This window comes from Cucumis sativus, chromosome 3 (genome assembly GCF_000004075.3).
Source record: "Cucumis sativus cultivar 9930 chromosome 3, Cucumber_9930_V3, whole genome shotgun sequence".
NCBI lineage: Eukaryota > Viridiplantae > Streptophyta > Magnoliopsida > Cucurbitales > Cucurbitaceae > Cucumis > Cucumis sativus.
The window spans coordinates 1,648,890-1,675,448 of NC_026657.2; the positions used below are offsets into that span (position 1 = coordinate 1,648,890).

Here is a 26,559-nt window from a genome sequence, read left to right on the forward strand (position 1 = left end):
TTAGATGTGAATTTTCGAGACGTTCGACACCGTTCGAAATTGGGTTATTTTTTCATAAGCTATAACATTGACCATTTTTTCGACGTTTTGAGAGGAAAATAAAAACTAACTCTCGAGCATGCTCCTTTCAAATTTTATGTGCAGGAAACTTTAACATCAGTCAAAATAAGGCCACTCAATAGTTAGATGTGAATTTTCGAGATCTTCAACACCGTTCTAAATTGGGACCTTTCTACGTAAGCTATAGTATTGATCATTTTTTCAACGTTTTGGGACGAAAATAAAAACCGACTCTTGCGTATATTTTTATTCGACTTTTATGGGCAAGAAACATTAATGTCACTCAAAATGAGACCACCCAGTGGTTAGATGTGAATTTTCGAAACCTTTAGCACCGTTCTAAATTGGAGATTTAAGGTCAACTTCCAAGTATATAATCAAAACCTACATTTTGATTGACAAAGAGTGTATTGTTATAGTTACTATTGTTATTAGAGGAAAAGAATTATGAAGATCAATATTAGTATTATGAAAATGTCACAATAATGATTAGCGCTAATCGATAACGGTAGCAGTACTCCAAGACATTTTCACGACTCTTACTAATGTTCATAATTCTTTTATTATAATAATAGTCCTAAACAATAACGCCAACAGTACAAGTAAGAAGACAGATTACGTTTGAGTAATTTTCAAAAATCTAACCACACTTACGAATGAGACTAATAACAATAGATCCACCCATGAAATCTCATAATAAGTACACTACCTTTTATCATGAATAGTACATAATCAAACACTCCCCTGGGAGAACTCAAAGAACAACATCCCTTAGATCTCAAACCAGCTTTTTATTTTTTTTTCCTTTCTTAAAAGAATGCTTTTATTGTTATCAACATTATTGCTCTGATTGTTGGATGGTAAGGCCAATTCCCATGCAGCAAATTCAAGGCGTTAGAAGAAAGAGTAAGAAAGAGGAGAAATTAAGGAAGAAAGCAAAAAGGTTGATTACAAATGGAAATGAAAGAGTCAGAAGTGAAAAGGAAGTATTCTCAGTAAGATTAACTATACATATCACTATGATTATAAGCAAAAGTGATCTTTGTTCTTTTTAATATATATATATATAAATACAGAATTGTTTTCATAATTACATGAAGAACAATCACGAGAAGGAAAAACTGCAGTAGCCGATGAGATTTTAGAAAAGAAAAAGATGAAAGAATAATAATATTACATACCATGGTTTTTGTGCAAAACCAATGGTAACTTTCTGCAGCGAATTGGGCTGATCTTCCTTCTTCCACAACAATAATCTGATCAAAATCAATTAGCAGTGTTTACCCGATGGATATGGCAATGTGCTCGATCACTCGGTTCTAGACGACAGTGCTCGTGCCATTTGTGCTTGTCATAACTTGGAGTGTAGTCTCCATGGACATCCACCTTCAAAAGCCTGCTCCAGTACATCTTCCATCCGCTTCGCTAGTAATATCTAAATATATGAAGAAAACAAGTAAAAAACATCGAACAACATCTCCGTATCCATATTTTTTGTTTCTTCATCTACATTGGTACAGATTTTTTATTTTTATAAACCAAACAGCTACCAAAGCTACCAAACCCGATGTTAATAATCAGAAAAGTGCCATTAATCTTCTTACCTCCAAACTAGCAAGCACGCCCGAAGGAACTTCCACTAAATCTTTCAAATTTCTCTCTGGCAGAATAACTCTCTTTATCCCATAACGATGTGCAGCTAATATCTGCAAGACATCTCACTTGCATTATAACATGAATGCTTCTCATTGTATAAATAAGGTTAAATGACAACAAACTTTCAAATTTGTGTCTAAAAAGTTGTAAAATATACTTTAATTTAGTGTCTAGTGTTTAAGTTTAGTAAATAAACAAAAGTTTTAAAATCAAGTATCAAAGTTTAACGATTAAATTTATAGTTTTTGAACTTCTTGAACCAAATAAAAATAAACTAAACATTAAAGGAATAAATTTGTAAACATTCATTAACTTTTGGGAGATGAGATGATGATATGTACCTTGTCCTTGATGCCACCAACGGGTAGAACAAGACCCCTCAGAGTCATTTCTCCTGTCATTGCAGTATCGGCCCTAACCCTCTTCTGACCAAACAAAGAGACGAGGGCAGTTACAAGAGTCACACCAGCTGAAGGCCCATCCTTAGGCACCGCACCAGCAGGAAAATGTATATGAATATCACGACCCTCCAAAAGATTAGATTCACAAGCTGATGCAAGTTTCAGATCTGTTGCCCTTGCTCGGACCTGTAATTACGCAACAGCGAAGAAGTTGAACATTGTTGAGATAAAGTTATATCCATGAAAACACTTGAAAGATGAATAAGGTACCCACCCAGGTAAGGGCTATCTGAGCTGATTCTTTAATGACATCACCAAGCTGGCCGGTGAGATGCAATTCCCCCTTCCCGGACATTGCTGTGGCTTCCACAAACTGAACCTCTCCCCCAACGGCAGTCCAAACCAATCCAACAGATATCCCAGGTGATATAACCCGCTCGGCTGCCTCTCTATCATCAAACCTAGGAGGCTGCATTGCAGTAACAACTAAAGAGGATTAAAATGCGTGGAAGAGAGAAGAAGAAAGGATAAGAAAAGGTTTCTATTTTGGGAGTTCAACTAAATGGTCAGAGTCAACTACTAAATTTTGAATTGAATTGAATGTCTAAGTTAGAGCAGAAACATTCATTAACCAGTTGAAAAGAGCCTAGCATGTCTACTTGTGAAGCAGAAAAAACTGGAAACGACACAATTAGTTCATGGACATGACGAATACGCCAGTAATAGTTTCAAGTAATAGGCACATATTTAACAACACATGCAAGAAGGAGACATGGATCATTACCCCAAGCACTTTTTCAAGCATAGCCTCGTCGACAACCAACGGAGAGGCTATCCTTAATTGGTTCGGTATCTCATGATCCGCTCCAATTGGGATGACCTCCATATCTACTTCAGCTCCATCAGAAAGTCTGTTTTCCAACAGAGGAGAGGAAACCTGATGCACATCTTTATTCAATGGGACAGTTTGATCTCTTTCCACAACTCTAACAGCAGCAGCACGAGCCAACGCAGCCAAATTCCTCTCAAGATTTCGTACACCAGCCTCTCTAGTGTATCTTTGAACCACAAGTTTAACCATAGCCTATCACAACAAACAGGTTCTTAAATTGCTTTCAAATATAATGAGAATCAGCAAATTCTATATCAGATATGAAACTGCACAGCATTGATGCTGCAAGTCGAGAAAAAATAGAAAGAACCCCATTTTTTACATGAAGACAGGCAGTTACACTTGCTGTAGGATCATGTGAAACAAACAAGCCTAAGAAATTATTATTATTAGGAAAAGAACAGATATTCTTGTTGATGAAGAAAATACTACAAGAGAAAAGTAAAAACAGCCTGGGTGAAGACGGAAAGAACAGTTACAGAATTCCCCCCGGCCCCTAAATGTTGTCTTGAAAATCTTCAAACATTCCTGACCATGAATAGTACAAAGGTACATGGATTTCTCATAATCATACTGCATCACATGCATGCCTAGCCTGAGATGAAGAGAGAAATACTGGAAAGCAGTAAAATTGGAACTGGGAAGTACCCAGATGTAAGACTTAAGAGACAGCAAAGACAACAGTTCTATAGACTATTTGTAGTTGCAGTAAACATTTTAGAGAATACGATATTTCTTAGAGGATACATACTATTGCAATAGGCTCCTGATCATAAATATAAACTCCTACAAGAAGAGGGAAAGGGGAAACATGGAATAATGAACATGGTAATTATGCAGAGTTAGTGTGTGGTTTGTGGGGGGAGGGTAGGAATCGATTCACAGGGTAGGGAAAACGACAGTACAAGAAGGAATGATAAGGAAAGAGCGAGGAAGAGATAATCAATATACTCTTGAAACGTCTTCCAGTTTGTATTTGCTCTGATATCAATGAGAAGGATATTTTGATTTACATCATAATAATAGAACAATTAATTGTAATCATTACATTAAGAGTTGACTACCTCTGGAATTTGAAGAAATTCAGCACTTAGCCCATGCTGTTCCAAAACTCGTGGAATCAAATGGTGCATTGCAATCTTAAGTTTTTCCTCTGGTGTGTATCCGGGCAGCTCAATGACTTCCATCCTATCTAGAAGAGGAGGAGGTATGGGCTGCATTCTGTTAGCAGTGGCCACAAAGACGACCTTTGAAAGGTCAAATGGGACATTCAAATAACTATTGATCATTAGTTAAGGAATCACTATGAGTACCCCGAGGATAAAGAAGCAGTTTTAGAATTTGAAACAACATGAAGAGTTATATACGTAGAAATGTTAGATGTCACGTGTGAATGGGAGTAGTAGACGCCAAACACCAATTATACATTTAAACAGCACAAACCCCAACATAAAGGGAAAAAAATGCTAATATACACAATATTCCTACAAAAAAAGAACATCATTACTGCAACCCACTCAAATATTTCAACCTCATTCTCAATAAGTAACATATTTCTTTCCAACCATGAAACATAGACATTCAAACATTATTTAGTTCCTGAAGCACCTTCTATTTCTTCCCGCCCATTCACACAAACAAATTTCACAAACAGAAGAACAAGAGTTGATGCCGAGAGAGTGGCATTTCAGGAACACTAACTCACTCCACGTTTAGGTTTTCCATAATCCTTCCTTTCTCTCTTTTTCACTATTCCACTCCTTCCCCGATCCTCCCCCAAACACATACTATCATAATCCTTCCCCCAAAGGCATACTATCATAACACTAGAACTATTATAATACTAGGATTATCATAACACTAACCCTCCCATAAATCACTTCATCCCCCAAACGCCCCTAATGTTTTGATCTATTGAGAACCTTTTAAATAAGCCTTACCTTCATCCTTGCCTTCATGAATACATACAAAAGCTTAACACCAAAGCAAGCTCTATAACCAAAATGCGAGCAGTTTACAAATAAATAAAAATAATAGCCATTAGATTAGGATACTGATCACTGAACTTTTTGTTCTGTTCAGGGTCAAGAACCTCCAGTAGAGCTGAAGCTGGATCGCCTCGCACATCGGAACCTGTCTTGTCAATCTCATCTAATAGCATGACTGGGTTGCAAACAGATACTCTCTGTAGAATATCAAAGAAGAAAGTTCAAGGAAGGGAAAGATAGATAAAGCGTCAAACTAAGTAAGCCAAGTGATATAAAAGAATTCCAATCAACTGCAATTAGATGAAAGGAATAACAACTAAAGATTTCCTATTCCTTCCTAACCATAACTGACAAAGGGTTCTTACCATTGATAAGCATCTTAACCTTCATGAAAGGAAAAACACCCATACACTAACGTTCATAAGGTGATAAAGAAAAATGATACTAAATAAAAATGGATTGAACAAGAAGCATTGAACACTACAGACAATGATCACCAAAACAATATTTTAATCTACCAAGAATCTGCTGCAAACAAACACCGAAGCTTTGGCTAAATAAGAATTCTGAAAGAGCAATTAAAATTTGGACCAAAAAGAGAAGAGGAGAAGACTACCTTTAGTCCATCAATAAGACGCCCTGGCATGCTTCCAATGTAGGTCCTCCTATGTCCTCTAATATCAGCCTCATCTTTAACACCACCCAGGGATATACGTACAAACTTTCTGCCCAGAGCAGCAGCAATAGATGATGCCAAAGATGTCTTTCCCACACCTGGTGGCCCTACAAAGCACAGCACAGGTCCTCTTGCATCTGGCTTAAGCTGAAAACGTTGAACGGTGTCATATAATACCACATTTGAACTAAAATATGAAAATACCGAGTTGGAAAAAAATTATATAACAAGTTACCTTCCGAACAGCAAGATATTCTATAATTCGTTGCTTGACCTTGACCAAACCATAATGGTCACTGTCAAGACGTTCCTTTGCGGCTTTCAAGTCTAATTCATTTTCTTCAGTAGCCTTCTTCCATGGAAGGTCAGCAAGAAGCTCAAGGTAAACTCGCAAGCTGTTATACCCAGGTTGTTGAGGTTGCATTTTTTTAAGGCTCCTATGAAGGTTATAGAGTTAAATGTGTAAAATTGGCCAACACGTTAAAATCAAATCCGATCACATAAAAGTCAGATCTGATCAGCTAGAAGAGTTTGCCAACAATGATATAGTATGTCAAAATCAAAGATGCGCCGATGTCATTGATAATTTCCCCTAAAACATTAATTTTTCTAGCAAGCGTTCAAGGTTCATTGTGCATGTTTGATCTTGTGTATAGCAACACAAACCTACTTCCTAGGGTACCCGTCCATATAATCTTTCTTTGACCTCTACTGGTGGCATCATTTGCTCCAGATAAGGACGTCATTTTGAAAGATATTGAGTTGATAATTCCATTATAATATTGTAAGATATTGTGTTAATATTAAAGAGTTTAGAGAGGTAAAATATCCCCTCCACAGAAGCTATCAGTTAGTCAACACAATAGTACTTAACAAAGTAACTTCAGACTAATAATATAAGAGCGAGCAAATTGAGTAACAATAATAAGAATAGGCCATTATACAGATTTCAGCACTATATATCCACCAAAGGATTAGATATAAACATCATTTCAACAATTAGAAAAAACAAAACAAAAAAGAAAAATATTATTTCACTATTTTTTCCCGTGGTTTGCAACTGCTAGCTTACTATGATAACAAATTAATACATTTACTGCACAAAAAATCCTACACTAAATATATTTCTCAGAAAGTCAAACCTCAACTCCCTCTGGGCATGCTTCCAGATATTAGCAGGCATTTCAGCACTTTGCATCTTTCTTTCTAGGGCAACCAAATCATCTTCATCGTCGTCATCACCAAGCTCCTCCTTTATGGCCCTCATCTACACATTATGCAATAAATGAGAAGGGTCTGGTGGTATTGAACAAATAGTATTACCCAACCATCCACTGAATCACATGGTGAAACCTGGACCTCTCACGGAGGTGCTTTTCCACAACAACAGATATCTCAGGAAATATGAAATTGTTCTCAACAATAGGAACGGTAAATTAGATTACTTGGGAATGACAATATATTGGATCAAACAAGTAATCAATACTACAATCAATTTGTATTTGATGAACATAGCAATTACAATAATCAGCTAAAACTAAAAGTGTTAAGGAGGTTACTAAATTATTAGAAACAATCATTAGTTGGTCCTAATGTAGAAATGATATGCATCAAATATTTGAATAACGCTATAGAATTCAACATAAAAGGTTGTTAGGAGTGCAAAAAAAAGTCTTATATTGGTTAAGGAAGTGATCATGGGTATGGGTATATAAGTGAGGACAATTATCTCCATTGGTGTGAGGTCTTTTAGGTAGTACCAAAAGCAAAGCCATGAAGGTTTATGTCCAAATCAGAGAATATCATATAATTGTGGAGACATGTGGAGGTCTGTAACCCTTATCAAAGGTAATTAATAACGTGAAAGATAAGACCATATGCATGAATAGCTAAAATAGTAGGTTGACAGCCATGCAACATACTTATGAATTTTTACAATTGCATATAATAACATGGCATTAGACATGACACCATTGATAAAGCATGAAACAAAAGCCCATCATTTCATCTTTAGGTGATAATCAATACAAACTCAGCAAGACTGTAAAATAACAAAAACCTGGGACATATTGTTATATTTCTACTGTCTGACTACATATAAACTATAATTGCTGAATGCTGTGAGAAGGCTAACCTGCTGACGCAAAAGGAATTCTTTCTGTGATTTTGATAACTGTCCTTCTACTTTCTGCGTAATCTTCTCTGCTACACGTATCGACTGTTGCAAGTTAATAACAACATGACCTCACAGGAAGAAAAGATAATATTCAGGTGAACTTTTACTATCATTAACTCTTTGATACAAAACTTGCCTGTAAATGCCTGTCAACTAACTCCATTGCTTTTGAAAGCCTTACTCTTAAATCAACTGAATCCAGCATAGATAGTTGCTCTTCAAAACTCATCTCAAAACTGGCAACAAATATATCAGCCAGTTTATGAACTGGAACCGTCTCCAAAAGAACTTTTGTCCGCCCTCCAGTTTTTTGTTTCTAGAAGCGGAAAAATGTGTGAATTACTGTTCCAAAGGATGACTTAGATATGCATAGTAATAACAGAAATGATGAAATTGAATGGACTCAATATTAAAAGATAGAGGAATACATATAATCAAGAGAAGTAAAATTTCCATTTGATAAAGAAACAAAATTTTCCATTGAATCAGTTACTAACAAAGAACTAGCAACTAGTAACTTCCTTCAAGAGCAGTTAAAAAATTCCTCATACAGATTTAAACCAAAAAAGAAGCACAACTTTAGAAGAGTATTTACAAAAGAAATTGTGACTGCACTCCAGTAACTTTCAACTAGACCCGCCTATCACTTCACTCCAATGACCTCCCTTCAAAGAACTTTTTGTTTTTTTCTTTTCCACTCCAATTATGACATGAGTCATAAAATCCTGGCTTTGCCTTTAAATTTCAGCTCTCAAAGTAACTGAAAGTGTTACCCATTAACCGTTTATCAAAGCCCATGAAACACTAAAGATTGTGATAGTATGGGTCTAACATTCAATATTATAAGAACAAAAATTCATGACTTTCCTATGCTGTAAAACAAAAGTGCAGATTGAAAGATAGATTTATGTGAGGACATTTCTTGTATAACCTATTTAAAAAATTTAAACCCCACCCAATGAACAAACCAAACTAAATTATAAGCTTTTCCAGGACATCTTGATTACAAACAGCCTTTAACCACACCCTGTTAACTTTGAGGAAAATAGAACCAGCATTCAGTAAAGAGTTAAAAAGAAAAATAGCCCTTCCATGTGCCTTCCATTTATTGTCTCAAGAAGAAAAAGAAACAACTTCAATAGTCCCATCATCTCTAACAAAAGCAAATTGTTCATCAAATACAGTTCTAGGAATAACCAGTTGGATTCTTTCAACAAAAATAGCAAGTCCGGTCTGAAAGAATATTAGCATTAGGAATAGTTTTGCCTCTAGGCACCATACAAACTGACCACAAAATTAATGATTTGATTCCATATCTTTCTTTCATGAAACACACCATCTTTCAATACCCTCAATAAAGATAATAACCATGTAACAGAACAAAAGAGATCGCATCACCGGGTACCTGTTCAAGAACGGATATAAGCTCCATTGCAGTAGCTTTGAATTGTCGAGATAATGAAATAAAGTCTGGATCTTGCTCCACTTGCTCCATCTCTAATTACGATGAGAAAGAAGTAAGCAACATCAGCAGATGAGTTCAAAAGGCAAACATATTTGTTTAATCAACAAACTCAAAAAGTCTATAGAAAACCTCTTCCAAAGAAAAAGTATATGATAAAGCCAAGAAAACAAAGCAAGTTTCAGGGACTGTACACTAGAACCCAGAACACTTAACGTGTTTTACAGACTCCTCCTGACAATGGACCATATTAGTCATACAATTTTCTTTTTTTTTCTTTTTTTTTTTTGTGGATAAAGGAACATTTCATTGATAAATGAGAAAAGAAAAAAAAACCCAAAACACCTATAGGTGATTACAAGAGAGATGTCCAATATATACCAGATTATATATAGATATATATTATAGGAATACCAGAATATATATATATATACTGCAAATCCATAGATATGGATCTAAACGTTAGTAATGCATTCAAGGCAGTAAATTCTTCAGATCCATATATAAAGATTCAAAATTTTCACGTATACGCACTAAAATTACACTTTCATCAAGTTTTTTGGTTCCAAATTGAAATATCGGAACTTTTAAACTCATTATGACATCAAATCTCCAATTTTTTTCTTACAAGTTATACTAAATGAAACTTATATAGACTCTCAACTGCTATTGGCTTAAAACAGTCTATCTAATGGGGAAGCACTTTGACGATTAAAGAAGTGTCCGATTAGTTGGCTACAGTGTTAATGTTCATTTAGCAGTTGATAACTTTCCAGCATGTTTATTTGTTATGTCAAGGTTGCTTGTAATCAAGAGCCCCTAGGTAAGAAAAACTACACACCATCCTTGGGCTTTTGATTTAAATCCAGTGAGTGTGTGTGATTGTTTAGTATTTCTAACGCAATTTCCCTTCTTTAACTTGTGAGATTCAAATTCTAACACCAAGATGATTTCAAAAAATTGAGATCCCAAATTTTAAATCGAGCTTTAAGCTTTAGGATTTTATACTTGATATTTAGAAAGTAGCAGTTATACAAAAATAAGAATAAAGTCCACTTTACTATATACCCTTGTCTTGTGTTAATCTAATTCATTATATGCCTTTGTAATGTGTTAAATCCTTGAGCTTTAACTAAAATTTACATCAAAACCGGACACAGTTCTGCAAACCAAGACTCTGGATTCTGTTCTTGTCTCATAGAGTAAATGATATCAGACCCAAAAAATAAATGTTGTGTAAGACTGACATCTTTGCTATAATACAATAGAAAAGGGTTTCACATGATAATAACATATCCATAGCATCACCTAAAAGCGATTTAAGCTTCAACATGAATAAATTGCAGAAACTGAAATGGAGCAAAAAAAAAAAAGAAAAAAAAAGAAAACTAAAATTTCCACTAACAATTAAAATGATCCAAAAAATTACATCCTTCCATCAATTTACAGCATATAAAAATGCACTAAACCACCAACCTGCCTTTGTCATTTCTGAAGGTGATATTCGTGCAGTATAATATGTTCCTCTGGTGCTAAGTTCCTGAACAGTAAATCTACATAAACCTTCTAGCACAACGGTATATGTCACCCTTCCACTCGGTTTCTCCACTCCTCTAGACAGCTGCAAGGCACGAGCAGCAACACCCCTGATAGAAAGAATTTTAGACAACCAGCATCTCAACTATTACCCCATCTTTCATTTTGCAATATTACACATACAGAATTGTGTATTGAATTATATGGAGAAGAGAGATATCCAAAACAATGAGAAAAAGTTGCAAGAGAAAATAACTTATTCTCCTATCTGATGGTTTAAACAGAAACAACTAAATTATGAAATGACAAAATACAAATAGACATTATACCTTGAATGCCATTGAATAACTTCCTGATGATTTTTCCCATCTACTCTTTGTGAGTCAGAGGTTCCAGATTGAACCCTTGAGCTACGATCTCCAGAATCACTTCCCACACCTAACCATTATAATTATTCCCGAAGCAGTTTAATAACTCATTCCCCGCCATGCCATAATCAAGCAATACAAACAGATCATACAAACAAAAAATTCCTCATACAACATGATTTCCAACCAAAATGCAGCCACCTAAGCCTAAATGATTCATAAAATACCCAGGAACTTGACTACCTTGAGATAACACAGGGACAATTGCCGGTGCATCAGCATCATCTCGAACTGGAAGAATACCAATTAATCCCTTCTCTTCTCGCTGCCACAACTCTTGCTCCACCAACTTCACACTGCATCCATAGTAAAACATTTTTCAAGTCAACCTTCAGTCAACTTCCATAAAACGTATACAATTTCGCAACAAAAGAATCAAAGTAGGACCGATAGCATCAGATTTTCAAAGTAAAGAAAATAATTCAAAAGGTTCAAACTAAGCTCCAACTTAAACTACGAACTAATTATCAAAAGATACAGACAAAAGTCAAACACAAACAAAATTCTCCCACGCTATACCGTACAGACGAAAAAAAAAAAAAACAGGAAAATTGACCAGAATAAAATTCCAGTTCAAACAAATTCCTCAATCTCATTTCAACAAGAATCCAAAAACTGATATCAACGGAGTTAAGTGATGATCCAAAGTACCAGGAAAGAAAAAAAGGCCAAAACCGCTGAAACCGAAACCAAGGCAATCAGAGTTTTTTTGGAGCTCGACAAAACAACATCATGATTACTGAAATTATGCATCGCCGGAACAACCACAAGAAAAAGAAAAATAAAGGTGCAATCAGTAGCATTTGTTAAGACATACCTGCTGGATGAAGTGCATCGAATCCGAATAATGGCGCCAGGTAAAAGGACCTTGTTTCTGAAAGGAAGAATCCCGAGTCGACTCGGTAACTCAACCGATTCCACCATGATTGCAATTGATGAAGAAGAGAGAGAAAATGAAGTTTACAAAATCAAAGAAATTAAGAGAGAGAGAGAGAGACGTGTGTGGCAATGGTGTGTAGATGGAGTAGGGGAGGTTTAACGGATCAAAACGACGACGTTGAGGTTTGCAAAAACATTCTGAATCTCTTTCGATTCAGTTTTTTTCTTTTTCTTCCTCTCGTCGTTGGAATTATTTAAAATGAGTTGGGTTTTGTAGAAAAGCCCTTTAAGACTTACATAATTTGATTTTCACCTCGGTTTGTTTTGGAAATTTCTTTAACGGACCCCACAAAAAAGAGAACACACAAACACACAATATCTTCTTGATAAGGCGGTTGTGGAGTTTTGGATCAAACTCCAACTTCAATGCTGCCCTCACCTCTCATTTATTGTTATTAGGTCCATAAGTAACCTATCCGTACACCTTTTGTTTTAGCCTTTAGGGCACCCTTTGGCTACGTGTGCGTATTATTAGCCATTACGAGCCATACAAGAAAACAAACTAATTTAAAATTCATATCATAGTTGGTTTTTTAGTATTAAAATTGAATTTCTCCATTTGTATTGGAAGGAAACAGAAAAATATTGGTTTGAATCCGATTTTGATTGGAGAATGCTTTTTAAAATTAAATTATTTATTAGGTGGTTTTTAGTATTTCAACTATTATGGTGCATTTATATCTTTAGGGTAAAAAAAAAGGTCAATTATTATGTACATGCATGTTCTTTTTATTTATAATAGTGTTAAAAATTAAAAATGTCAAATAGCAACATTAAAAAGAAATAGACAGTTTTAATTTAAAGTTAGCAATAATGATGCATTCAAAACAAATTGGAGAGTAACAATAAAAATTTGGAAGAAAAAATAGAATTGCCAAAAATCGAGAATCAATTGATTGTTTTATTGTTTTTTTACATTGGTTTGGATATTTTTTATGTTTAAAATCAATTGATTTGATTTGTTTTTTTGATAGTTCTAAATTCGACAATATTGAACTAACTATCACACCTAGTGAGCGTGATAAGTCGAAAAATCGAGTCGGTCAACCAAAATAAACCAAAGTGAAGGTGGTCGATCAGAGATAAAGTATTCAACAATGCGGTTAATCCTAATACTTTTTAAATTTTTTGAAAGTTTGTACTTTTTCATAGTTGGGTTGATTGACAATCACTAAATTGACCATTGTTGGTTTGGCAGCGCTTTGATAATTTGAAAGCCAACTCCAACCAATTGATACTCATGAAATGTTTGACCTACCTACTCAATAATCGTAAAATGTAGATTAAAAAACGTAAGGTAGAATTATTTGATAAATGTGAAAGAAAAAAACTAGATAGGAAGATTAAGTTTCTTTTTATAAATGTGTTAGCACCTATTATCAAAATTGAATTGTTTGCACCACTTTTAGTATTTAGTTTCAGTATTTTTGTTTCTAATAAACCATAAATTTAATTGTTTAAGTCAAATTCAGCTTAACTGATTTCATTGTATTATTATAAACTAAGAGACCGATGATTTAAAAAATAAAATTCGTTTGTTCAAAACATATTTCTCATTTGTTTAAAACAGTCAATTCTTTAAAATCGATTTTCATCCAAATTAATTAATAAATATAATATATATTTTATTTGACTTTATTTGTAATTTACATGTAACACCATTCAACAGATTGAACTAAACAGTTTCTTAAAATAACAAAACACAAGTAAACAATCCTTTAAAGTAACTAAATAGTTACAAATTTAAAAGTTTAGACATTTATCAAACATTTAGAAACGTTGGGTAAATTATTATAGTTTACATTATAAAAGCTATTTTAGCTTAAAAAGTAAATATTAAACCATATTTAAAAAAATTAATAAACATCAAACAATCGTAAATGATTGTTAAGTTGTAGAAAATAGTATTTCAGGAGTTTACTCGAACATTTCTTAATAAATTATACTCAAGGGTTTGTTAATAAAGTTGGGGTTGGTGAACAAGCAAGAAGAGTTTTTTAAAGAAAAGACTACACTCGAAAGTCTATTAATTATTGTTATCATTTAATTAGGATAACTTAAAGTAAAAGGAAGAGAATAATTATGTGTTTTAATGATTAGTAGATTTATGGATAATATGATATTTCCATATAGGAAATTTCATAGACAGTTTCGTGGAGTTTAAATTAGGGAAAAAGAGAATAAATAACGTGTAGCAGGTGGCAGCCGCCTTGTTTTGGCTCTTCAGTTCATACCTACTTGGACTTTCAGGTGATTACGTGGCAATCATCGGAGTTGCTGACATAGCAACTCCTACATCACTCTATGCCCACTTCCACTTCAATTTGATTTAAAGGGTTCTTTTTTTTCCTTCTTTTTTTACGTTTTAAATTTTGTTAAATTTCGTAATTAATTAAATGTTTTATTTTATACTTTAATTTTGTTACATTCAAATTCATTCTCTAATTCTCTACCGTTAATGTTTAAAAGTGATTTTAATCATTTTGAGGTGGTTTTGGTCAAATATAATGGTTAGTTTAGTCTAAAGAAAATCACTTTTTAATCATGCCCATTTTTTCTCTTTCATTTTACTCCACTTTTTAATTTTTCTTTTTTATAGATTACATATATGTGTGAGAGATAAAAAAATCGTAAAAAGTAGAAAATTTAATAAAATAATTATAATATATACCAGAATTTTCAGATTGTATCAATAATAAACATTAATAATCACTAATATGTTTCTATTAGTGATATTGATATACATCAGTGACTATAAATTCAAAATATTACTATAACTTGCAAATATTTTAATTTATTTTACTATTTTTAAAAATATTTCTTCTAAAAGAATATATTTCACAGTAAAACTTATCTGGAAGAGTATGAAATGAATGTGTATTTAAAAGTGATTTTAATAGATTTAATCTTAATTTATCTTACCAAATACAAAAAGAAGAGAAAAACAATTAAACTTCTTACACAATCACATTTTGATTCTTCCAAAATCTAACATCAATTCCACCCTAAACCTAAAATGCAAATATATAATTTTAAGAGCTACATTTTAACTCATATAGTTTAATTAGTGAGATTTTTCTTTTCAAAAAAATAATAGAGTTTTTATTTCAAGTATCATGATTTAGTCGGATGTCACATACCATTATATTATACTAGCGTTCTAGTATTCTTTTGTCGAGCAATATTTTAAATGTATATCTACACCCGCATAAAATACTTTCGTATAATATTTTTTCTTTTAAATTTTAAGAATAGAAGATAAATAATTTTTAAAGACTAAACATATAATATAATTTGGTTTGTCTCATCTTTACACGATATTTGAATGTACTTTGTAAGATTGGGGGACAATTATTTTAAAATTACTTCAAACAACCTCCCCATCATAATTTTCTTACACATTTTTCAAAGCCTACTTTGGAAAAAATATCTCAATCAAATATACCAATATTTAATATAACTTTCTTGTTTGAATCTCTTTTTCTAGAAATTAGTAAATGTATGTATATAAATAATGGCAACTTGTATGTGTGTGTCAATTATTTGGTTCTCTAAAGTTGACTTGGATAAGCCTTTGTACGTGTAAACATGTGTGTGATTAATTAGACCTACTTAGCTTTTGTATTATTCCTCTTAATAAATGAAGAAGAAAATTTTATTCCTATTTTTTATTTGAAAACTTTTGAAGTTAGGTGGACCTATTTTCCACTCTTCAATTAATTAAATGTTTATAGATTCTACCTCGACTTAAAGGAACGTCTAAGTTCATGTTTACGTGTGATCTTGAGTTCGATTAAAGCATATTTTCAGTTTTATGATTTCAATAAAAAAAAAAAAAATGGATGTACAGTTTGGATTGAGTTATCCACTCATTTGAATTGGATTGGATTCAGATAAATGATAACCTATCGATTAGGTTAGTTCATGAAGTTTACCTAAAATAACTCAAAGTTATTATTAATATTAAAAAATATATAAGTGTCTACCAATTTTAACTCTAAAATTCTCGTGAATATAAACGTGACAATTGAACTTGAATTTGAATTTAAAAAATTAATTAAGTAACCTATTCAAGTTAATATTTTCAACTTTTCAACAATCCATCATGTGGCATTTTATATATGGTCGGCCCACCGTCCACCCACCCATCACTCGTCAATGCATGCCACATCAAATTTCTCATTCTAAACTTCTCTTTTAGATACCAACTTATTCGTTTAATGTCAAATATGGGCGATTCAAAGTGTTTTAAAACACTTAAGTCATTTATAAATAAATGTTTGTTATCATTGAAAACATGTGGTATGATTGAATTGCATCAACCTAATTAACAATAACACATATATCTCTATTTTATTTAAACTGCCTTCAAAATACACGGATCTAATTCGTGATGTAGTTATATTAATTTTACATTTAAAAATTAAAAATGTGTAATCGACCTATATGAAAAACACAAATAAATTAGAAGTAGTTGAATTGCTAAGTAATTACACTACAAAATCTTGTATATTTAAATTCATTTGGGTGAAATAATTAATTGACACTCCAACTACTCCCCCATTCATTTTACTTTTTTCAAAAAATTCCATTTACACATTTTTCTAACTCAAATAATTCAAACAAGTAAATCTTCCTTGAGCTAATAACAAAAATCCTCAAATTAAAGCTTAGTTCAACCCTACCAAAAACACCAAATTAACGTCAACCTTCCATAACATTTTTTCATCTCAAATCACCTCAAAACTTTCGACAGAATCAAACTATCCAAGCTAAGTAAACTTAAACTCGACGTCAATTTAATTCATTGATTGATGGTAGGCACCCAACCTCTTCAAGCCTCCAATTTCAATATTTTAACATTAAGACAATATGAATTTGCAATATTTAAACTAATCAATAAATTGAACCAAAATAAAATTTATAATAATAATAATAATAAAACATAAAAATAATAATAAGAAAAAAGAGATGTGGATATATAAATTAAATAGTATCTACCACATGTATGGATTTATGAAAATGAGGTGCTCTTATCTCTCTTGCATTAAATGTTATCCAACCCTTATCCATTCTCATCTTTATTTTTCATTCCTATCTATACCCTATTATTATTATTATTATTATTATTATTATATCTATCTCTCTCTATATATACACACATTTACATATACATACACAGTAAGCAAATGTGGAAAATATTATGATTTTATTTATAACTTTTATGATTAACTTACTCTTTAGATTGGAAGTGTTTATTTGGCATCAAAGCCAACATTGAATTTTCTTTCGGTTAAGCCCTTAAAATTTGGATATTTTTTTAAGTTAAAAATTTATTAATATACTTATAATCGAGATTTTTATTAATTGAAAACTAGAATGTGATAATATTAAATAAGTATATTTTTTAATAGGATAACAATAAAGCAATAGAATTCATTTGAAATGCTTAGGACCATTTGTAATTTTAGTCTCAAATTAAATTGTGTAGTATAGTCTGAATATGTTTAAAATGCAAAAAGGAAAGGAAAAAAAGAAGAAGAAAGAGAAACGAACTCGGAGGCCCAATATAGGTTGAGCCGATAGAGAAGGCCCAATAAAGGAAGCCCAAAAGCAAAGGGTTGGGCCGAATGGAAGATTATATTTAATTTTCATAAAATAAAAATAGGAAATGCCACGAAAACCGTTTAGGGAAGGGGGACTGAATGCTCGCCGGATCTCTTTACAGTTTCCCACCGTCGCCGATTTCCCGATCTGTTACCGCCAAACTCAAAACAAAACACTAACAAATAACCCAAAAATCTCCCGCCTTTCAACAAATTTTCAAAAATTCTTCACCAATTTCCCAATTCCCATCCTCTTTCTAGCCCTTCCCCTCCAAATCCCCCCTCCTTTCCTCTTCTTTCTTCTTCTTCTCTAACCCTTGCATGGCGGCTCCGTCGCCAACCCTTAGCAACAACAGCTCTGACACTGCCACCACCACTGCCGGCGCGGTTGCGGCTAACGTCGCTGTTTCCCCCAATCACTTGGCCAACCGTACAGGAACGCCGCCCAAGACTCTCCGCGGCCTTAACAAACCCAAGTGTAGGGTTTGTGGGAATGTTGCTCGTTCCAGGTTTAATAATCTCTTCACTTGCTGCTTCCTCTCCTTTTGACTTGAATTTCATCTCTCATGCGCTTGAAACCCTAGATTTGTTTTGTTTGTGGATTGTTTTCTTCAGCTTAGTATGTATAGGACGGTACTTGGGAAATTTTCGAATTTAACGTCTACTTGTCTTACATTTTCTCATAAGTAGATTTGGTTATATTATTTGGCCCTTGCATTAGCTGATTAGCTGATTTGATATTTGATTTGCAAGTCATTGTTTAGAATCTCCAACAATATTATCCTAAACAGAAATGTGCGTGCAGGTGTCCTTATGAATCATGCAAGAGCTGTTGTGCGAGAAACCAGAACCCATGCTATATTCACGGTAAGAAACTGATCTATCTATTGGCTACACTGTTACTCTGTTTTTGTTATTTATTTCTTGCCATGGGATATCAGTTTTAGCGAATGTCAATTTGTCTATCATGGATTATTCGTGTTTGTGTGTGTATGTGTGGTGTGTTGAATCTTCACTTCCATCTCTGCCCTTTCTGAGTATAGGGATGGGATTATGCGGTTGTGGTGGGGATACATCCCTTATAACCTTGGAACACTCTAGCTAGAAAAGGAACGAATGATTCTCAGAACACAATATTCACTTAATGTTTCGAAAGGAACTCATATTAGGGACTGAAAGTTGCTATTTTTTTGGTTTGAAAGAGGCTTATGTGTATATGAGAGTGGTGATGTTAAGATTTAAGAAAACTCGAGATGATATTTTCTTCTCTCTATGTAATCACTGTGATCAGTAATTTTTGGTCCACTTAAAGATTTTTATAAATTCTTTGTAGTTAAATTGAGGCTTATGTATTGCACCACTCTTAGGATAAAAAATCCTTTACATTGCTTTAAGCCATTTAAAACATTCAAATTTTATATTTGGATTGATTTCTAGAGGGGTTGAGACTGCCTGGAAGATATATGGTTCCTCGATAGGTTCTATAGTCTCTCTTTGGATTTGATGTACAATGATTTTGTAATTACTCTTTAGGTCTTATTTTGTGAGATCTGATTCCCTTTTTTTGTTTTAGTTTGGCTTTTTTGCTAAACTATTTTGAGGAATGCCTCTTGTATGCTTCTATTTCTTTCTATAGAAGCTAGAATATATATCATCTTTCTTGTGAAAGATGGATTTACATTCAAAAGCCATCAAGTGCACCTAGGGCCTTTTGCTTTGCTCATCCTTATCGTCTAAGAAGCACATATACTAAGTTTGGCTAGCGCGTCTGAGTCCAACATGTGTTGGACGCTTGAGCACTCCGACATTAGTTGGACACATATTGGACACTTGTTGGTGCAATGAATGTGTTAGACACTAATTGTACACAGTGTTTCAAGGCGTGCGCCTTGGGTCGCTTAAGGCGAGAGGTGAGGCAATCTTTGGTTGTTGCGGTTTGAATGCAGCTAAGGCAAGCTCCTTCAACCAGACGCTCGCCTAACTGTTCCCTGTTGTTGCCTTGATATGCCTTTTCCCTAAGATAAGATCAACACCTGTCCTCGTTTCCCTTTTTTTTTTCTTTTGATGTATCAAAACATGAGAAATAAAAAAGCCTAGTGAAAGAGACAAGAAAAAAAGAAGTATAGAAAAAAACAAAGGAATAGAAAGAAGTTCCCTCTTTAATAAAAGAAAAGACAAAGGAATAGAAAGAAAGAAGAAGAGAATGGTTGGAAGGAGAACAAAAGAACGTAAATAGTTACAGAAAAGTTGATAATAAATAGAAAGAAGAAGGAAAGGCAGTAGAAGGAGAGTCTAATTCGAGACACAAGTTGGCTGCATGAAACCGCCATATGACATTATTACTAAGAACTAAGGAGAATTTGTGATAGCTTGAAATTTCCATTTGGCAATTTCCTCACATAAGTAATAAATACAGGGCTTTATATTCAGGAGGCTTATAGGGCAAGAAGTTGGTTATCGTAGTCCTAGGTTATTATAGTTGGTTTATAATAGTTTGTGTTTTAGGTGTAGATTATTTTTGTTTAAGTTATAATAGTATGTATGTGAGGTGTAAACTATTTTAAGAAAAAGAAATAATGAATGTAAAATAGTAAAAACGGTAGCAAATAGGAGAGGAATGGGGTTTGAAATATAGGAAAGTATAAAATAGTATTCACTGTAGCAAGAGATGGTTATTATAGTCTTGAATATGCTTGCCCAAACGGCTCCTTAAAGGTTGCATGGTTAATGGGTAATATTAGGCTTGCCCCAAGGGGTGGTTATTAGCAAATAGGAGGGAAAGGGGGTTTGAAATAATTGCGTAGTTTTCCTTAGAAATGTTTAAACTCATTATATAACTGATTGGGTGGAGTATTTTATGCTTCTCTTTCTCTCTTTTTATTATAAACCGAAGTTTCATTAAAGATTAATTAAAAAATACAAATGTTTACTGCAAGAAAAAAGCGAGAAACGAAATAAAAGAAATTACAACAAAAGGGCTGTAATAATTTAGAAAAGTGATGATAGGTAATCACTAAACTCCTTACTCATTGACATCTAAAGGTAGGCATTAGGCTTAATCAAGATTTGCTTCTCTTCAAAAGGGCTTTGTGCCCCTTTTAAAATTCCCCACCTTGCAAATTGGACTTGAAAATTGATCTCTATAAGACCTGCGATCTCTGAGTAACACTAACACCTGCCTAGAGGTTGCATGTTCAAAGCTTTGAGTGAGCTTAAATAAGGACAAATCCTCAATATCTCCAAAGTCAGAGTCCTGGGGTGGGTATGCACATTATTTTATTTTATCTATCTATTTATTTTTAATTTCAAAATTGACATCTCTATAAAGCGTGCTTCAGTTCAGAAGCACCCTTACATAAGAGGCACAAATGAGGTCCAAGAGATGCAAGAGTTCAATCTTTAGGTAAGCTCAATTATACTGAATCTGTCGTGTATGTATTGCCAGGCAAAAAACTTGACATTATCTGAAATTCTAACCTTCCAAACTGAGGATAAATGTAGGGTGGGGGCTGGGAATTACATAGGGGAGAGGAAAAAGAACTATGAGAAATCTGTGGGATTAAGTGGTCCATATACAAACATCTCTAGTCTTGGGTGATGAAGGAAGATGTCATGACCTCACTTGTACAAGATCTGTTCTATTCTATAGATTGTACAACTATTGCCTTGAATTCTAAGAAGATGTTGATCTTCCATGAAAATAAGATTGTACAACTATGCCCTTTAGTTCTAGTTTTGATTTAGAGGAAGTAAAATTCCTCGTGACTTTGATTTTGGTTTCATTCAAAAAACCTCATACCAATGGAGATATTTGGAGGGTTGTGTTAGGATACCATCTAACAAGAAAGTTTCAAGAGCACAAAATTCTCAAAGATAAAAATGTATTGAAATATAAGAGAAGTTACAATATATCATAGCCATTTGAGAGGCTACACTCTCCCAGACTCCTACAAGGGAAATCCCTAACCAAACTCACTACCTCTATTTATAACTAAAACCGTCAATAAAGTCCTTAGCTAATTACTAATATGCCCTTACTCATAAACATATTAATATTCCTAATATAACCATAACTAGGGCCCTTACACGTTGTTGTCTCTAACAAGTGGTATCGGGGTCATGCTTTTGACCTAGCCATGCTGGTAAAATTCTCGAGTGCTAAATAAAGAAGTGTGTCTTGAAAGATAGCTATGGTGGAGATTTGTGATAGAGCTCTACAGGAATAGTGGAATACTAATGACAACAGGAGTTGACTTGAAGAGCTTGATGGATTGATGGCCATTTGAGGGGAGGTTTGATGGTCATTTGTTCAAGGAGATGATTGTTGGGAATGTGTAAGACCCCTAGTTACGGAGATAGTTTGTAGGAGGAGCATATTAGTAATTAGACAACAATTTGTTAGGGTTTAGTTATAAATAGTAATTTCCTTCGGGAATGTTGGAAAAGTCTAGGGCCTCTTGAAAGGCTGGTGATTATTTCAATATATTTTCATATTTCAGAGTTTTTGAGTAGTTTTGTTCTCGAGTATTTTCTTGTTAGATGGTATCCTAATAGAATGTAATAAAGTTCCACACTGGCTAAATACGATCATTGACTTTTGATGATTTCCTAAGAAGTCTCATCAACTTTTGTGCCTCCTATATTTTATATGATTTATCAATGGTACATGGAATATTTGTTTGGACAAAATTTTTATTGATGGTCCATCAAGACCTATTAACTTTTAAGATAAGAATTACAACAATTTTCAAAGGTCAAGTTAAATTTGATTCATTGAAAGTTTGTGGTAAAAATTTGATGCGTCTTGTCAAGTTAGTGGTAAAGATTGATCTTTCCCCTTGAAAATTTATCTCATTCATCAAATATAATCTGGGCATTTAGAATAGGAATATCGGCTTATGTACATATTTTGTTGTTGATCTGTCTGCAGACAGTTTTGCCTGGTAGGTTAGGGAAGACTTGTGGTTTTGTTAGTTTGAGGACTTATTATATGATTCTGATATTTTTGATTTTATGCTGCAGTGTTAAAAGCAAATGCGACTTTTCCAGACAAGACACCTTCTTCTAGCTCTCCTCTATTTGACAAGCAATCACCAGATCCATCATCATCTGGGTATGGGAGTTCTAGACACCGTTTGATTTCACTTTATGCCTTTATTTATTTTGTCTTCTCAGCTGCCATGAATTTTGTTCCTGATATTGGTTTTGACAATCTTGCTTATTTTATTTAACTTGAAGTCTTTTCATCTGGCAACTGAACAATATACTCGTCATTATATTATTGGTTTAAGATCAAGGAAGATTTTACAGCCGTTGTACATTTGTATTTGTGAGTTCTAAAGATCGTGGAGATTTTTTCACTCATTTTTAGGGTCTTGTGAACTCCTTTAAAGTTAGTTTGATAATATTCTTCCCTTCCTGAACCTGATATCAGATTACTTCTCTGGGATCCAACCCCCTACAGCCAACTGTTCAACATGTGCTAATCATGACCAGGCTTAATTAGGCTACCATTACCATAGTCTGAATAGCAATATTTAGGCTTTTCTTCTGGCTCTGGGCATTGAGATTTTCATTTTTGTTGGTTTTATGTTTCAGGACTTCAAATAGAGTAGCTTCACTTCGACAACTTTCTAGCAACTTCTCCCAATTCAACAATGTGCGACTCCCTATCCGTTCACCAAAGCCATTGACCAGAAAGGTGTTTCATAATTTGTCAATTTATCTTCTGCTTTGTAGTTATCGAACACAAGTAAATTTCCTTATTCTAATTTGAGAAGGATTTTAGGATGCCGCCACAATCAATGAATGGAGATTTTCCAAGTTAAGGGAATTTCGGGAGAGGCATATTGAAGCAGAAAATGAAGCTTTTGATCGATACATGAAGAATATTAATCTATTGGAAGAGGTCTTTTCTACAAAATCTATGATTGATGATAGGCCTCTTAAGGACAGACCCCCTGTAAACTCTGGTACAGAAGCCAACCCCGAGGAAATGACACCTGGGTTGAAGTTAAAGTTAGGATCGACATCAGACAATTCTAGAAAGAGGATACGCAAAATTGTTGAAGATGGACTAAGAAAAATTAAAATAGTCGAGACAATTGATAACGTCGATGAGGTCACTGACCATGCCCAAGCTGATAGGGGTGAGGACGAGACAAATCCTAATGATGGATGCAAAATGCTAGAAGGTTGGCATGCTAAAAGAACTCGAGCTTTAGGTGATCTCATCGACAAGCTAAACAAAGCCCGAAATGAGGAGGATTTAAAATCTTGCTTGGCAATGAAACATCAGCTTTCTGACCAACACAAAACAACATCCAGTGAAGCAGAATCTGAAGAGACTGACACGTCCAAGGAGCAGCAAGTTATAAAGAAAGATTTAGACTCAAGGAAAGAATTGGGTTTTTCATTGCCAAAGTTGGTTAACAAAACTAACATTGATCAACAAACTCTGAACCAAATTGATGCTCACTTTTCTTCTCTCAAGCAGATAGGCAATCTATGATTTGATGCAGATCTTGTTATTTTTTTTTACCCCTCTATTGACATTAGGTTAAAAATCTCCAAACATGATGCTGTAATGTCCTCATGTAATTTATTCTCTCAACAGCCATTGATGTTTATATGGCAACAGCATTAAATGTGCATTGTCTCTTCACAAAATTCCACACCTCATTTTTCTGATCTTTCCTTATTTGTTATGAAATGATCAGTTGGATCGTGAACCTTGAACTTGTGTTTGAGATTGAAAATTTTCAAAGAAAGATCAGGATATGTGCTAGATCTTTGTGAAAAGGATGTTGAAGAAAAGGAAAAGTTTGTAACATGGGCTGTTTTTTTGGGCCATAAGATTGCAATAAATGGGCCTAAAATAGTATCATTGTGACTTAATCATTGATATTTCTTTTCAAAAGTTGCAACATGTGCTATTCTTCAACAGAATAGAGATATTTGGCTTTTTGTTTAGTCACAAAATGAGGTTGTTATGATGCCTCAAAGAAAAGGGAATTCCTATGATTTTTTCTTCCCACTAATAGCTATGTAATGTTGGTTCATTCCAATAGCTAAAGATAAACAATTGAAACTAGCAAGTTTTTTTAATGGGGACAGCCAAACTCAACCATACATCTCATTCATTATTTATCTTTGAATCAAAGTCATTTGTTTCAGATGGGTTGCTTGCACATTCCCACCACCCAACAACCAAAGACCAAATAGAAAAGAGGGAAAAAAAATCCATATGGGTTCCATAGGAAACATTGATCTAATTATGACAAAGAATTCCATCTTTTAAATCCTTTTTCTCATCCATTGTGTGCATTTGGAGTTTCTTAATGGGATGGGCATTGCCTTTTCTCTTTGCTTTAATCTTCCAAATATGTTTTAGGTCAAGTTATAAGTTTAGTTCCCCAACACGACTTTTCTTTCCCTTATTTAATACCTTGAACTATCGTAAATATTTGAGATATTGTTTTGATCCTTAACTCGCCATAACAGATTCAATATCCGAATTTTTCATTATAATTCTTGAAGTTCTCAAACACTTAGTTACGATAAAACTATTTAAAAACCTTCATTGTTTACGTTGCTTACTATTTTGTAACCGTCTTTTATATCCCACATTCAAATAATTTGAACTCCAAATATAAATTATTGTAACCAATAGATTATAATGATCAATTCAATGTTCTAAAATAAAACTTAATAGGTTTAGAAACTTTTAATTTTATCTTAAAAGTTCTTCAATAATTTTCTTTTAAAAAGATAATTGACTATTAGATATAAATTTGAAATTTAATCCAACCATAAACTCTACGTTTCTAATAGATTCATGAATTCTAGTATCCAATAATTAAATTTATAATTTTGAAATTTGAGAAAGGAATTAAAATAAAGGGAAATTGTTTTTTCAACAATTGTTGGGAAATACTTTCTAATAAACAATCTATTATTGTCTTCCTTTAATTGATAAATATCAACGTTTATAACTCAACATCACTGTCTTAGACTACTTAATCATTAATTTTTTGAAATATTTATAAATTTTTTGATTCATTTTACATAAATTATCGAATAAATTTTTTATGACCAAAATTTTGTAATTTTAGCTATGTTTTTTCTTTTACACAATTACAGGTGTAATCTAAACCCAAGAACAAATTTCATAGAGGTTTTCAAACTTTTTTGTAAGTAATTTTGTTTTTTAATTTTTTGCTTGGAAGAAGAAAAAGCTGTCAAATGCTTTAAGTTTTCAATGGCTTTACTCATCTCAACATCTAACTTTTTCAGAAGCCATTAGGCATTTTTATGAAACCCCATTATCATGGCATTATATATGATTCTATATTTCTGAGTGAATGGTTTAAATTCACTACACACATACACACAAATAAATAAATAAAACCGTTCTGAAGAACAAACTATTATTATTCATAATGATCAATAAGTCAAGGAAATGGGACAACCACAATACAATTAATTTATATGAATTATTCACTCCTAATATGTCTTTCTCACATGCTTTCCTTTTGTTGCCTTCAACCTAATCTCTCCCTCTCTGTCCCTCTGATCTCTTCAAATGTTTCGCTATAATTATGTTGGATTAAAGCCTTTAAATGTGTATATATAACATATCTATGTATTATATATAAATTTAATTTGGTTAAAATATCAATTCTTTTCTTATACTTTAAAGATTGTTTAATTTAAATTTTCAACATCTAATATTGTCTA

General features: G+C 33.3%; 2 protein-coding genes across 3 annotated transcripts; one reads left to right on the forward strand and one right to left on the reverse strand.

The window, feature by feature from the left end:
- Nucleotides 1–1,036: 1,036 nt before the first annotated feature.
- On the reverse strand, nt 1,037–12,397 carry LOC101213865 (lon protease homolog 2, peroxisomal). Of its 2 annotated transcripts, XM_004150119.3 has the most exons (17): nt 12,093–12,397; nt 11,459–11,571; nt 11,177–11,285; nt 10,788–10,957; nt 9,255–9,346; nt 7,986–8,165; nt 7,808–7,891; nt 6,816–6,940; nt 5,909–6,110; nt 5,614–5,820; nt 5,064–5,194; nt 4,074–4,287; nt 2,902–3,201; nt 2,392–2,586; nt 2,058–2,303; nt 1,665–1,766; nt 1,037–1,495 (listed from the first exon to the last, which is right to left on the reverse strand). In XM_004150119.3, the coding sequence occupies exons 1-17, from the start codon at nt 12,197–12,199 to the stop codon at nt 1,412–1,414; spliced, it is 2,661 nt and encodes an 886-aa protein (XP_004150167.1). In that variant the 5' UTR covers nt 12,200–12,397; the 3' UTR covers nt 1,037–1,411. The 2 variants fall into 2 exon arrangements, with proteins under 2 accessions (XP_004150167.1, XP_011650367.1); XM_011652065.2 differs by lacking the exons at nt 11,177–11,285; nt 11,459–11,571; nt 12,093–12,397 and having other exon boundaries at nt 10,792–10,926.
- A 5,500-nt stretch (nt 12,398–17,897) lies between these two features.
- LOC101215791 lies at nt 17,898–24,672 on the forward strand. The gene is made up of 5 exons (XM_004150127.3): nt 17,898–18,329; nt 18,626–18,687; nt 22,843–22,933; nt 23,419–23,521; nt 23,609–24,672. Exons 1-5 carry the CDS (start codon nt 18,142–18,144, stop codon nt 24,329–24,331), a joined length of 1,167 nt encoding a protein of 388 aa, XP_004150175.1. The 5' UTR covers nt 17,898–18,141; the 3' UTR covers nt 24,332–24,672.
- Nucleotides 24,673–26,559: the final 1,887 nt, after the last annotated feature.